The sequence below is a fragment of the Anopheles stephensi genome, chromosome 2, assembly GCF_013141755.1.
Source record: "Anopheles stephensi strain Indian chromosome 2, UCI_ANSTEP_V1.0, whole genome shotgun sequence".
Lineage (NCBI taxonomy): Eukaryota > Metazoa > Arthropoda > Insecta > Diptera > Culicidae > Anopheles > Anopheles stephensi.
The window spans coordinates 33466866-33479686 of NC_050202.1; the positions used below are offsets into that span (position 1 = coordinate 33466866).

Consider the following 12821-nt stretch of genomic DNA (forward strand, 5'->3'; position numbering starts at 1 on the left):
TCGTTGTAGCTTTTATATCCAACTGTTAGTTATTCGAAGCAAGATGACAAAACTTCAACGCTGAGGCTGCGACAGGAAAGATAATTATCCAATTAGGGCGATTTACCAAAGTACGAAGATAACGGGTTCCAATGCTTAATGGAACTGCGTGGAGTTAATCCTCTTCCGTGATCGGAACGAAAAAGGGAAGAATCAATATTTAGCTTTTACATTAAAGGGTGTTTTTTGAGTTTCGCAGAAGAAAGGCACGGGCTTTAAAGTGCTGTACATCCTCCCCTTAAGGCATCTACCTATTTAACGTGTTTGCATAGGACGTGTTTGGATTAGGGATGCTGTTGTTGTTGCGAGTCTTACCTTTCACCAGCAGCAGCTCTGCCAGCGGTACCGTTCTTTTGTAGCTGATTTTCTTTCGAAAAAAATCGCTCACTGCTGTGCGGTACGATTTCAGTGCACATTTGCTATATTTTTAACATCATCAGCATCGTTATTATTATCTGGTTTTGGTTTTTTTTTTTTAATTTGCCGACAAGCGTACGCTTTTAGTTATCGTTATCGTTTATTTCTATTTTACACCTTTTCTTAGAAGCTCTTCTCTGAGCTTCGGTGTCTCGTTTTGGCATGCCTCCTCGTGTGGTTTCCTGTGTTTTTGCATTAAGTCTCGTACAGCTTTTTTATTATTTACAAAATTTTCAACAGCAATGCAGTGTAAAGAATGAGTTCCCTACTCGCTTCAAGGGATTTAGATTCTAGGAAAGAGAAAATATCACAAAAAAACCAACGAAACATGCTGAAAGGTAAGAAACGTGGTCGCAATTCGTAGTTCTTTTCCACAAATACTTAGCAGGTTGTGTGTTAGTTATCTATACTTTTGATTCCGAAACAACACCGTATTGTCTTTAGTTTTTTTTTCTTCTATCGCTTTATAATGCCACTAATCTGTAAAACTAAACCCAACCGATCATGACAAACCTAAACTCAGTCAATAAGTGAATCAATCTATCTTTCAAAAAGCCTTTGTTTCGTTCACACTGTTTCGTAAACACGCGCGCGCTCTGTCGATTCCAAATTGATTACTATCTATATGTACTGTCTTATTATACTTACGGAGAGAGAAAGAATTCACTACAATCCATTTTGACATCGATTCCAGGACAGCTGTCCATGAACGGGACTAGAGTTGTTCTGCATCATGGCTTCCCTTTTGGCAAAATAGAGAACGATTTCCTCGACTTCCGGGGTTTTTTTTATTGGCAAAAAGCACACACCTACACTCTATCCCTTTACCAACGTATCTATGTTTTTTGGTATTTTTTATTTTATTCTTGCATTGTCAGTAACACACCTTTTACTAGAAAAAAAAAATCATCATCATCATCATCATCGTCCTATGTATACGCATTTACTTTTTTTCCCATTCGGCAAGGGTTACAGGGAACACGTATGCACCTGTCCCCACCTGTGTTCGAGGCATCCAATTAAGACCGCTTGTTGATGGTAACGAGAAAAAGGGGGATTGAAATAGGGATAGATATACTAGGAGAGAAAGAAAAGAAGCGACTCGAATAGGAGGCGTTTAGGAGGCGTCCAATCGGTTTACTGTGGCCAGTTTCGTTTGCCCTAATAATACACCACCATCTTGAGAACTGACTGTCTTTTCCAAGAACCGTCTATCGGTACTGTGCCCTGGCCATGGTGATGAGACTGCTAGCGTAATAAAGAAGCGTTCGGTTTCCGGGGTTTTTGGTGCTGCTGCTGCCTTGGCGGTTGCCACTGCCACTCTAGGCCGTCGTCATAAGTCTGTTGAGCATCGCCCACCGGGTTGCTCCGGCTTGGTTGGTCGGTCACAGGAGGACAGGATTACGAGCCATGCATCTGCCACCGGCGTAGCATTACCATTAGGTGGCCAGCGAGCAGCAACGGTATGCTTAAAACCGAAACCACAGACCGCAACCGGTGGAGTTCTGCGCGTCGCCGGAAGAAAGAAATGGAAAGAACAATATGGCTGCTGTTAGTACGGTTAGCAGGAAACGGTGACGACCGGTCGAAACAATACAAGGGCTGAGGATGGATGGAAGAAAATGGCAGCAAAACCAGCAAACTGTGGCAAGCGAATTATGTTACACCGTAGCACACCCGGCATGTCACGCCGGTTCGGAAATGAAGTGGGGATGACTTTATTGGATAGGCGAGGCGAGTGGATGCCTTTCGTATTTCGGTGTTGGGCAGGAGACTGAGGCTGAGGTTAATATTGTGTAACGTGAGACGTTTGTAGGATCTGGGTGGGGGTAAATTGAACAAAATGGCTTACTACTTTTGAGGTTGCACCATGGTTCGTTGGCTACGTCTTTCCCAATTCCCGAATTGCGATGGTGCTAATTTGCTGGCTCAACCACATCAAGTACCATGATAGAGCCTGAAAGCCTACTTTTATTACGTGGTAAGGTAACTTAACTCTTCAACAGTTTAGCCTCCATAAAGCCTCGGAATGCTTCCAATCTGCCGAAGCAATTCATCGGCAGCAAAAGGTTGTACCTCTCCATCATCCATAAATCAAACCACGCATCCTGCACACGTGTCTTGTCGGCATTGGCAAGTCGATACACATCTTCGAACCACCTACAAATTAGCAAGTGATGAATTTTTCAACCCAGTTTGAGCCCCCCCCCCCCCCCTGCCATCCTTAAGGATAAAACCAAACCGCATGGGCAGTTCGAGATGGATGGCACGGTTTAATCAATTATTACCACAAGCGTCGCGTATGGTCATGAGCTTTTGCGACATCATTTTCAATTCTGCAACCAGCGGCGATGGTTTGCGTCTGCTGCTGCCAGTCGTCCCAAGAGTCACGGCAATTGCTCCCCGATGCGGGAGACCCTCACCAGCCTGGAGGGCAATTAGGTCGATTGGTATGCAATTACCTTTGCGTCTGGAGTAAGGGATCGCTTCACCGTCCCAGCGGACACTGTGTCCACCGGTCGTGGTACGATTGATTCCCGCAGCTTATAAACTGTACGACCCACCCCCGGACGCATCGTGGCACCAGTAGCGGTTTAATAATTCACCCGAGAATCGTAAAGCTAGCCGATCCAAAAACTGTGTGACCTATCGAGAAATCAATCGCGGCGGGGGGTCCCGAGGAGCTGCCTGCTGCTGAGGCCCTCGCTGTCAACGTTTCACGTACGCTCAATATTTGATCAACGCGCCATTTTCGCTTACCTAACCGGTCGGCACCGTTGTTGTAGAGCAAGTTCTCGTTGAGCAACTCCTTGAAGTCCAACACATTCATTATCTCGTCCGAGTCAACCGAATTGGACTGCTGTACCGTCAGCACTCGGGTCGAGCTGGCCGTCGGCCGCAAGCGTATCACGGACGGAATCTGCGGCCGGACGGTGTCCTTCGGGCTGGCGGTACCCGCGACGGCGGAAGAGCTCGGCTGTTGGTTCACCGTCACCTGCGTGCTAGGGGAGGCCTCCGGTGTTGCCGTCGCATCGGTCATCGTCGGTGTCGTACTGCTGCTGGTCAGTGGCGTCACCGGAACATTGGCGGTACTGCTGCTGCTGCTGCTGCTGCTGCTGCTGCTACTGCTGTAGGACACCGTTCCAAACGGGTCCAGGATGGAGTTTGACTCCCCGAACGGTCTGCTATTTACATCTGCGTCAAGAAAAATGGAAAATCGATATTAACTCATTAAATTTCTTCTTTTAGCGTTCGCGGAGGAAAGGCGGGAACACGAGTGACACGCACCTACAAACACAGTCTCCTTCGTCCGTCGGTACTCGGTCCCGGGAACGGTGAGCATACATTTGATCACATCGTCCGGCTGGAGCGACTCGTACAGCACCAGCTGTACGCTGACGGAGCTATCGTACAGACCCTCGGCCACCGGGATCTCGTTGATGGTTCCGTTCTCCAGCCGGTAGTCGTTGATCCATAGTGACAGCTCGGGCGCTGGGAAAATACCGTACACGCTACAGATGACCGTCACCAGGTCGTTCAAGTTTCGATAGTTCTTCAGCACAAACCCGGACTCGGGCACTAGCAGAAGGAAGAAAACGGGGAACGATACAAAAACACACACGACAAACGTTAAATGATGAGCCCACGCCGTACCGGGTGAAGTTGTCCCCTGACGGGTGCGATGCCTTACCGATGATGAACAGATCGGCCGACTTGATGTCGAACGATTGGAACGTCTGCACGGAGCAGCTGTACTTGCCGGCAAAGTCCTGGCTCGGGTGCATCAGTGCCAACGCCCGGTGCTTGTGCATAGCCTCGTTGCCCACCGTGAACGTCCGGTTGACGTGGTCCCGCATGCGGTTCAAACTGGACGGGCTTCGGTGGGGCGGGATCCACTGGTAAATCGGTACATCGTTGTGCAGCCACTTCAGCACGAACCCGGTCTCGTGCGGTTCGATGACGTACTCGCAGTCCAGCACTAGATGTTCGGCCGGATCGGGCGCCCGTAGCTCCGCGGACAGTGTTCGGTCCGGTTCCGCGGGATCAAACGGTATGTCCGGGTCGTCGCGAGCTTTGAGCTGGCTGCGGGCGTAATACTGGTGCTGATCGTGCCGCTGGTGATGGTAATTATCTAACACGTATACTCGGGGCACCGAAAGATGTGTTATGTGCACGGAATCGACATCTGCGAACGAAACGAACACAGGGAAAAGGTGTTGAAAGGGCACTGAATGTCTTCATTTTATTGGTGGACACAATCAAGTGGACATCGTTTTGATAGGCTTATGGGGGATGCAAAAGAGTGGTTGTCTGCTGGTTTTGGGGAAAATTTCTATTCTTACAATGTGGTATTACAGGGTTCGCGGGATGAACTAGTCATAATCGACCCATTTCTGGAATCTGTAGAAATCGAAGGGTACATTTTACTGGTAGCACTAGACGAGCAAATCTTTGTCCTTTCATTACTGGAACACAATTTCACAGAGATATATTCATTAAACAAGTGTTAACTGCCTAACAAGATTTGGCATTATTCATATTTGAATATCTGGAAATATGGTAAGAGATTGTGTTCTAGAACGTAGCAGACTTATTTCAGGAAATGTTTGTTTAAAAATGCCTGAGATCTCCTAAAAAAATTAGGTATTTGATTCTGGATGTCAATATTGGCATCTAAAATCAACAGTAGCAAATTATTTTTTGGGAAGAGCAGCGGGTGCGAGGGTGCATCACGGATCTGGAATTACATTTTACCAACAGATTGCTGTTTACCAAAGTAACTTAAGAACCTAAGCTGTTGGAATAAGGATGGGAATCTGGTCAGTTACTAGCCAGAGGTTCTCTCGCGATGACCTCAGTGTTTTGATGATATGTTAAACGATCAGTTCATCGAATAGCTAGAGGCTGCACTAGTAGATGATATCATGCATCTGATAGCTAGATGCAAAGCTGACTACTTTACTACGGGTTAAATCAATTCACAGAATACCAGAAATGGCAGGCCGAGACTTCTCGAGGTTGTAGTTCATAAGACGAAGAAGAAAAGTAAGAAGAAAATATCTAGCATTGATGAGACACGAAAGGCACTCCGTCGGCTCAAGAACAACAAGGAACCAGGCACCGATGGAAACGTTACCGAACGTAAAAACGATGATGCAGCACTCGAACAGGAAATTCATCAAATTATTACTGAGGCATGGGACAGTGAATCGATACCTTGTGATTGGAATCTTGGCATCATCTATCCCAAATACAAGAAGGGAGAAAGGCTAGAGTACAGCAACTACAGGGGTATTCCGGTGTTAAATACCGCCTACAAGATGGACGTGTCCCATTCGTTGAAGAGATAGTCGGAAACTATCAGAGAGGATTCCGAAACGGACAATCAGTAGGTCGCTGTACGATTCAAACGCGAATCTTCACTGACAGTGAATCTTTGTTACAGTATATTGGTGCATTCGAGCAGATTCGGCGTATCTTTTCGAGCAAAAAAGATTATCCGATTTTGGCGGACAACTCGAATGTTTTGTGCGAATCTTTTGACAACTCCCGTTGAGGACTGTTTATTAACGGCTTAATTAAAGGTTTACGTTAACGGCTTTGGGGGAAGAATATTTTTATTTATTCTTACTCTTTTTCTGCTAGAAGAAAGAACCGATGTCTTTTCTTATTTTATTTATTTATATATTAAATATTACGGTCCGATGCCGTATTGCCACCACCGCATGTGGTGACTGTGAATTACATTCACGCAAAAAACAATTAACAAAATTGACTAGGCATTTCCTCCTAGTTATTTGCCATATCCTGGGCATGCTCGGTTGTGACGGAAGATGGGTGGTTGTTGTCCATTTCTATTGGGTGTGTGATGTCTTTTCTTAGGTACCAGAAAAATTTATGAAAATATTCGTGCCGTGTAAACACAATAATAGACGCGATTCTTTTTTACAGCGCGAGCGATTATTTTTTGTGGTGGTATTGGTAAGATTCGCCATCAAAAAACCGTACCGTGTAAAGCGACCTAATCACTGACCAGATCTTCAAGATGCGACAAATCTTGGAGAAGATGGCGAAGCAGCCAAATCTCTCCTAGCTCCTCTTCATTGAGTTTAAAGTATCATATGTCAGTATGGAGTTGTTTTGGATTCCCGGCCAAGCTTATTAGGCTTATAAGAAAGACAATGACCAACATCACATGCTAGGTAACGGAGGATGGAAAACTCTCATTACTCTTTGCTGCAACCAAGGACCTGCGCCAGAGAGATGGGCTTGCCTGTCTCCTTTTCAACCTGGCTCTAGAGGGAGCCGTCCGAGACTCGGAGGTGGAACTTCGGAGACCATCTTCTTTAAGTCAATCCAGATCCTGGCATACGCTGATGACATGGACATCATTGGTTTGGGACTCTCCCATGTAGCAGAAGCTTATCAAAGGATCGAGCGAGCGGCACAGAACCTCGGGATGGAGATTAAACCAAAATGATGGTGGCACCACCAGCGGCCCTGCTGACAAACACTGATTTACGCAGGGCTGATGTACACGGGGGCGGTCCGGTGGCCGAAGCGATGACGGAACCACCGGTACGACCGGGGTTCACATCCCATCCACACCGGCTCCCCGTACGCAAGGCTGACTACTTTGCTACGGGTTAAATCAAGTCACAGAAAGCCAGAAATGGCAGGCCGAGACCTCTCGAGGTTGTAGTGCCAAGGAAGAAGAAGTGGGCTGGTAATGTCATGAGAATGGCACTAGACGACCCTGCCTGTAAAGTCGTGGTAGAAGATGCGTTGTAGGCCATAATTGAGACCGAGTAATGGCGTTGATGCGTTCGCTAAAAGGCGGGATAATGGATTGGCAGTTGATATTTTGAGTCAAAGTCAGTGAGTCAAATATTTTTTTGAAATTGACTTATCACGTACATATTTGCACTGTGTAACCTTAACTTCCCATAGGTGTATAACTACTATAAAAATGAAACCTTCTGATTGGAAACATTGTAAAGTAATCGGTAAGCATTTGTTTTAAAACGTCGCTACATCGCTGTTTTCCTTCCTTCTGTTTCTTCTCTTCCTTACCTAATCCATTACAAGCTTAAGCACTTAGATTCCAATGATGAATGGCACATAAAGAATTTCCTCCCCTCTGCCGGGCGGCAAATGAAGATCGTATTAACACGCGCCCTCAAAGCCCCGAGCGAAACCTTATGGTGGTGAAATAATAATTCAATATAAACTCGCACCTTGCTGGCGCAAAGAGTCCGGGCCACACATAATTCAATCGACTCCCTGGTCGTAACCTGGTAACAGGTGAGTTTTATTATACCTTCCTGCCGCTTGTCGCACTTTTTCCGTTTCTTTCGGTAAGCTGCACCAAATTAAAAATGGAAAAAAGAACCTACCGTAGTATGGCCGGTAGTAGTACAGCGTGTCACCGAACGCTACTCACTTAACGACTTTTTCGCCTAACTGCAGCAGTCCCTCTGTATCTTCTCGCTGAACAGGTCATCAGGGGGCGGTATGGGAACGCTGGGTGGGTAGGGAAGGTGGGTGGCGATGAAAAACACAAACTCGACAAATTTTCACTTTCGTTACGCTCGTAATTTTTTTAATCACCTTTCTTTTACTTTCAATTTTAGCCCACTCCCTCACCAAAACGCCGTCGTCATCGTCACCGGAATCGTCCACCGGTGGTTTCCCGGTGTAAGCTTGCTCTCTTTCTTTGAAGGTGTATCATAAGAATTTGTATCATGCTTGGCAAATGAATAAAGCCACAAAACCCACTCCGACGAAGTGGCAAACAGAAGCTCCGGAAAAGGAAGTGAGTTGGTGGATGGGAGGCTGGGATGGGTTTACCGTTTCCTGTTAGTCGGTTTCTGCTACTGTCCAGGGTGAGAGGGAGTCGACAGAGCAGAAATGTGAAGTGTTGTGAACGAAAACAACACCCGACAGTACCTACATCCGGCCTGGGACTGAGGACTGGGTACCTTTCGTACATGGTAGCAGCAGCAGCAGGCGACTGCAAATAGGCTTCGTCAATTCATTCGTCAAACGAGAAAACACGAGCAAAACAAGCACATTCGACTGCTGTCGTTCATTTGTTGACTGAAATGTTTTCATGTTCATGATTGCAGGAATCGAATTGAATGGCACAATTGCTCGACGGTTCAAAAACAAGCGATTACAACTCGGACACAACAACAGCGCGGATCCGTTGGCAACAAGTATTTGCGTGCGTAATAATGGGCACGATTTAACAGTCGACATCTGGGAGCGGTGCGTTGAATGTGACACAAAGAGTGTACGATAAGTTAGGTAAAATTGCGTTTCATTTTTAATTATAATTTTTATTATGACCTAAATTGTTTGCCATCATTTATCTTTGAGGCGCAATTCAGGGTATTGCATCAGAAGAATAAGAACAATATTAACTGCCGTATAATTTTAAAACTTTGGATGATTTATAAATTAATTACGAGCATTGTTTTTTTGTTTTGCCACTTAAGAGAAAACTTTTCATAAAAAATGCCAAACAATATTCAGGTCAATGTAAAATGTAAAATACGAAACTGGGGTATGTTTTACAAATTTCTAGAAATGTTTTGCAGTCATCAGAGGAATGTAATATGAATTTTGAGCATAAGCAATTGTCTAGAAATTCTTAAAAGTTTGGCTTTAAATCCTAAATACTTCGTCTCCTTCTTTGCTATTACACACACCTTCAAAGGTCTAACGATTGGCCGATATTCAGTTCTGACTTTCAAGGAAATAATCTATATGAACATAGTATTCACAATGCTGCCTCTCTTCTCTTGAATCTGTTGCTAGAAAGGGTCAATCGAGACACTTCGGAGGAAACTTTGAAGACCATTTTTTAACAATTCTAGCTAGTTTCTGGCACACGCTGATAACGTAGGTGACCCATGTCTCAACCCTCATGCTTGAGGCCGTCCTATGCAACACGGCTTACCACCACCAACTTACCAGAGGATCAAGCAAGCAAGAAAATTTGTGGATTGGAGATAAACGAAGTGAAGGTGGCACCATCAGCAGCCCTGCTATATTGGTTTACGCAGGGATTTTTTTAAAGATAGGACGATATTTGCAGTCGTCCAAAACTGCACCTGTCTGGGTAGTCATAGTCACCAATACCAACATAGATGTTGAGATATGCGCAAGAGTCCTGGCTGCCATCCGGTACTTCTTCAACCTGTGAAATCTTCACGATTCAAAAACCTATCGGACGATATCCTTTACAACATATGCTATTTTACATATGCTTCTGAGACGTGGATTCTGTCTAAAACCGACGAAATTGTCATAGCCGCGTTCATCAGGAAGATCGCTTGTTTTTTATTCAATATCCATAAAATGGCACGGACCCTACCTGGTTGGCAGGAGCTACCAAGTACAGCTTCTTTCACCAGTACCCCGGACGTTGCCGAATGATGTCACTTGTTTCTGGCCCAAGCTTCACCGTGTCCTCACCGACTGCAAGCTTCTTATTATCCAAATCTTTCAAAGTACTTGCTCTTAAACGGAGGCTAACGTCAGACATTGCTGACGATGCTTCACCAGGATTACGTTCAAGCGTTTCCTAGGTCAAAATCACACGCCGCTACCCTCTTACGAAGAGCGTTGCCAAATGCTTGGTTTGGAGTCAATTAAAAGAAAACGTTTGTAGAAGTTTGTTTGCCCATTCAACCACTTCTTCCTTCTTTTTGATTTTGACTCTTCGTTTGCCTCGTTTCGCTTCTACTCCTTATGCGTTACCAATATCCTTCTTTAAACTCTGCCCTATCCTGAGCCCCGAGAATGCTCTTTTTAGCTCTAAGTAACAGTTAAGCCGGTTTTTTTTTTGTTAAATCATCAAGGTCGCCATAGTATTTTAAATAAAGACTAAAGATGCACATAAGAATTGCTTGAGCCGACAAGGAAACTTGCGAGCCGTTAGACTCGCATAACATGACCAATGCTTTGGTGTGTTGGTCATGTTATGAGATATAAACCGGACGACTCGACCCATAAACCGCTAGACCGTGAGTGGTATCGGGAATTGTTGTAGCAGGCCAAGCCGTTTTAAAGTTATCATAAAGAAGATATGAGATACACTATTTGCAGTTGATCATACTTTGATGTTATTATTGAGAATTATTCAATCCCTTAATCTTCTCGACAAGCTAAATATTGGGTACAGCAATTTATTGTTTTTCATTTTAATCCTCTGCACCCCTCAATTAATTAAGTTTGAACTTTGAATCAATATCCAAAATTTCAGACCAACATCAATGGAAAACCAAATAACTAGATGGTGTCGATAAATTCTTACTAAAAAGCCTTGGGAACACTATATTATACCATCTGTTCTACTTCGCCCTATAACAGTTGTATAGTTACCAGAAATCACTTTCCTTTCCCAACTATGGTCAATAAGCTGCAATTGATATTGAGCCAAAATTAGCCACCGGATGGAAAAAAATAACTGCTGCTAACGAGATCGCCCACAAATAACCTGGATGAACGCAATCAGAAAAGGAAACCTCCCGCCATCCAGAGTTTCCCTTCCAAATTCGATTGGCACCACATTTTTACACCATCATTAGCAGACCGGGCCCGGTTGGCAGTAAATAGTAAAGTAACGAAACAGAAAGGCATTCGGGTCAAACTTTACCTTTGCCTGGGACTACATGGCACCCGAGATGTCATCATTAGCAGCAAGTAGTGCAACATTTCACTTTCTTACGATGGAAAAATGGTAATTTTCCCCCTGTTTGCCTCCATGCGGTTCAACCTCTTCGACAATTGCGGACGCTGGTATAAAACGGACGGACGGAATAGTAAAAAACAAAATGCAAAAGTTTATGTGACGTTGTAATAAGAAAACAAACCGACGCGACTAATTTATGGCTGCCTGCGCATAATGACAAAAAGTTTTATTTCTTCCTATAGTCTATTTTGTTTCGTCTGCTTTGCGCTTCTTTGCCATCGAAACCGTTCGATCACAGTTCGCGCCACCATTTGGGAAATGTAAAGTTATTGCTTTTTATCGCTTCGACCGACCCGTAGTTCGATCACGTTCTGGGGTGGCAAGGAAGGGATGGCATAAACGAAAAAAATAATCATTTTCCCGTTTGCGATGCTGCTCCTGGTGGGAAATAAATCTTATTAAAGTTCGGCTCATACTCCGCATAGATCGGTCGGCGCGTGACGCGCGAGCTGTCTCGATTCGCTAGATTATTTTAGATCATAACGCGTACGGGCGACCTTTGACCGTGGTCTGCTGGAAGAAAAACGGTAATGAAATTATAATATTTTCAAACTTTTCCCCGGCTTAGTTTTTGTTCCCCGGCAGAACTCGTTCTGGGAATTTGGAAAAGGCATAAAGCAACTGGGATTGTTCGAAGTTTTGCCGAAAAAATTGATCTTTCCACATGGTTGACAATTGATTATTACGAATTCAATTTGTTTATTTGGGACTTGTTTTGCGGTGTAATAAGGTAGAAATGGTAGAGCGAAAATTAAATCATCTTCTTTTTTCGCCCACTTCGTTAAACACAAAATGATGAAAATGACCTAACTTTTCAAAAACTTTTTCAACTGTTAACTGAACGCAACATTTGTTATGCCTTCCATCCGACAGTTCAACGCAAGGCAAAGCAAACAAACCCGACGACCAATCGAAAAAGGCATCGGAAACTCAATTTCCTGCACTATTGAATCCACACAGCTGCAATCGGACGACGAAAAAAGGGGTTTTCACCGTGAGTTGGACAGTCCGTGCTGCTCCAGAGCTAATGTTTCGAAAAATTGCACCCATTCACTAGTGGAGCTGAAGCACCGTGCCCAACGTCGTCAAACGCATCTGGAAGGATGCGGATCGTATGAGCATGTTTGCGTGTTTGTGAGTATGTGAAAAGTTTTGCTGATTTTGTTAATGGAGAATACTTTGCTATCGTTGCAAACAGACGGACGGGACACAGATAGAAAAAAAAAACCTAGAGTGTTCTTAGTGATAAAAATCATGGACTTTGTTCAGTGGCAGAGCAAAACCTGTATGAAGTAGTTAAGATGTTTGTTTGCGATCCTTGGTTTTTTGTGCCTTGAACATTCTGATGGAATGTTAATGAATTGTATTAATTTGGAGATTTTATTTGAGGGAGAACTTTATTCAATTTAGTTGAAACTTTCACGGTAGAATAAATCCTCTTGTAAGACGTTTAATAGCATATTCAAGAGAGAATGGTAGCTTGCAACCAGCATAACATATTCCCTAGAATGCATTTCAATCGGTACGCAAATGCGTAAAAATTATCACCCTCATTTTGATTCCCTATTATCTTGATACGTATCCTTTTCAAAGTAGTGCTCCT

General features: G+C 44.3%; 1 protein-coding gene across 2 annotated transcripts in view; it reads right to left on the reverse strand.

Moving 5' to 3' along the window:
• Positions 1-498: 498 nt before the first annotated feature.
• LOC118506294 overlaps positions 499-12821 on the reverse strand; it is a 58439-nt gene continuing 46116 nt past the window's right edge. For both annotated transcript variants that reach the window (XM_036043225.1, XM_036043226.1), the window contains exons 3-6: positions 4148-4642; positions 3745-4035; positions 3217-3651; positions 499-1961 (exon numbers count right to left, since the gene is read on the reverse strand). In XM_036043225.1, the coding sequence (XP_035899118.1) occupies positions 1858-1961; positions 3217-3651; positions 3745-4035; positions 4148-4642 (1325 nt within the window). In that variant the 3' untranslated portion in view covers positions 499-1857. The remainder of the gene's footprint in view (positions 1962-3216; positions 3652-3744; positions 4036-4147; positions 4643-12821) is intronic.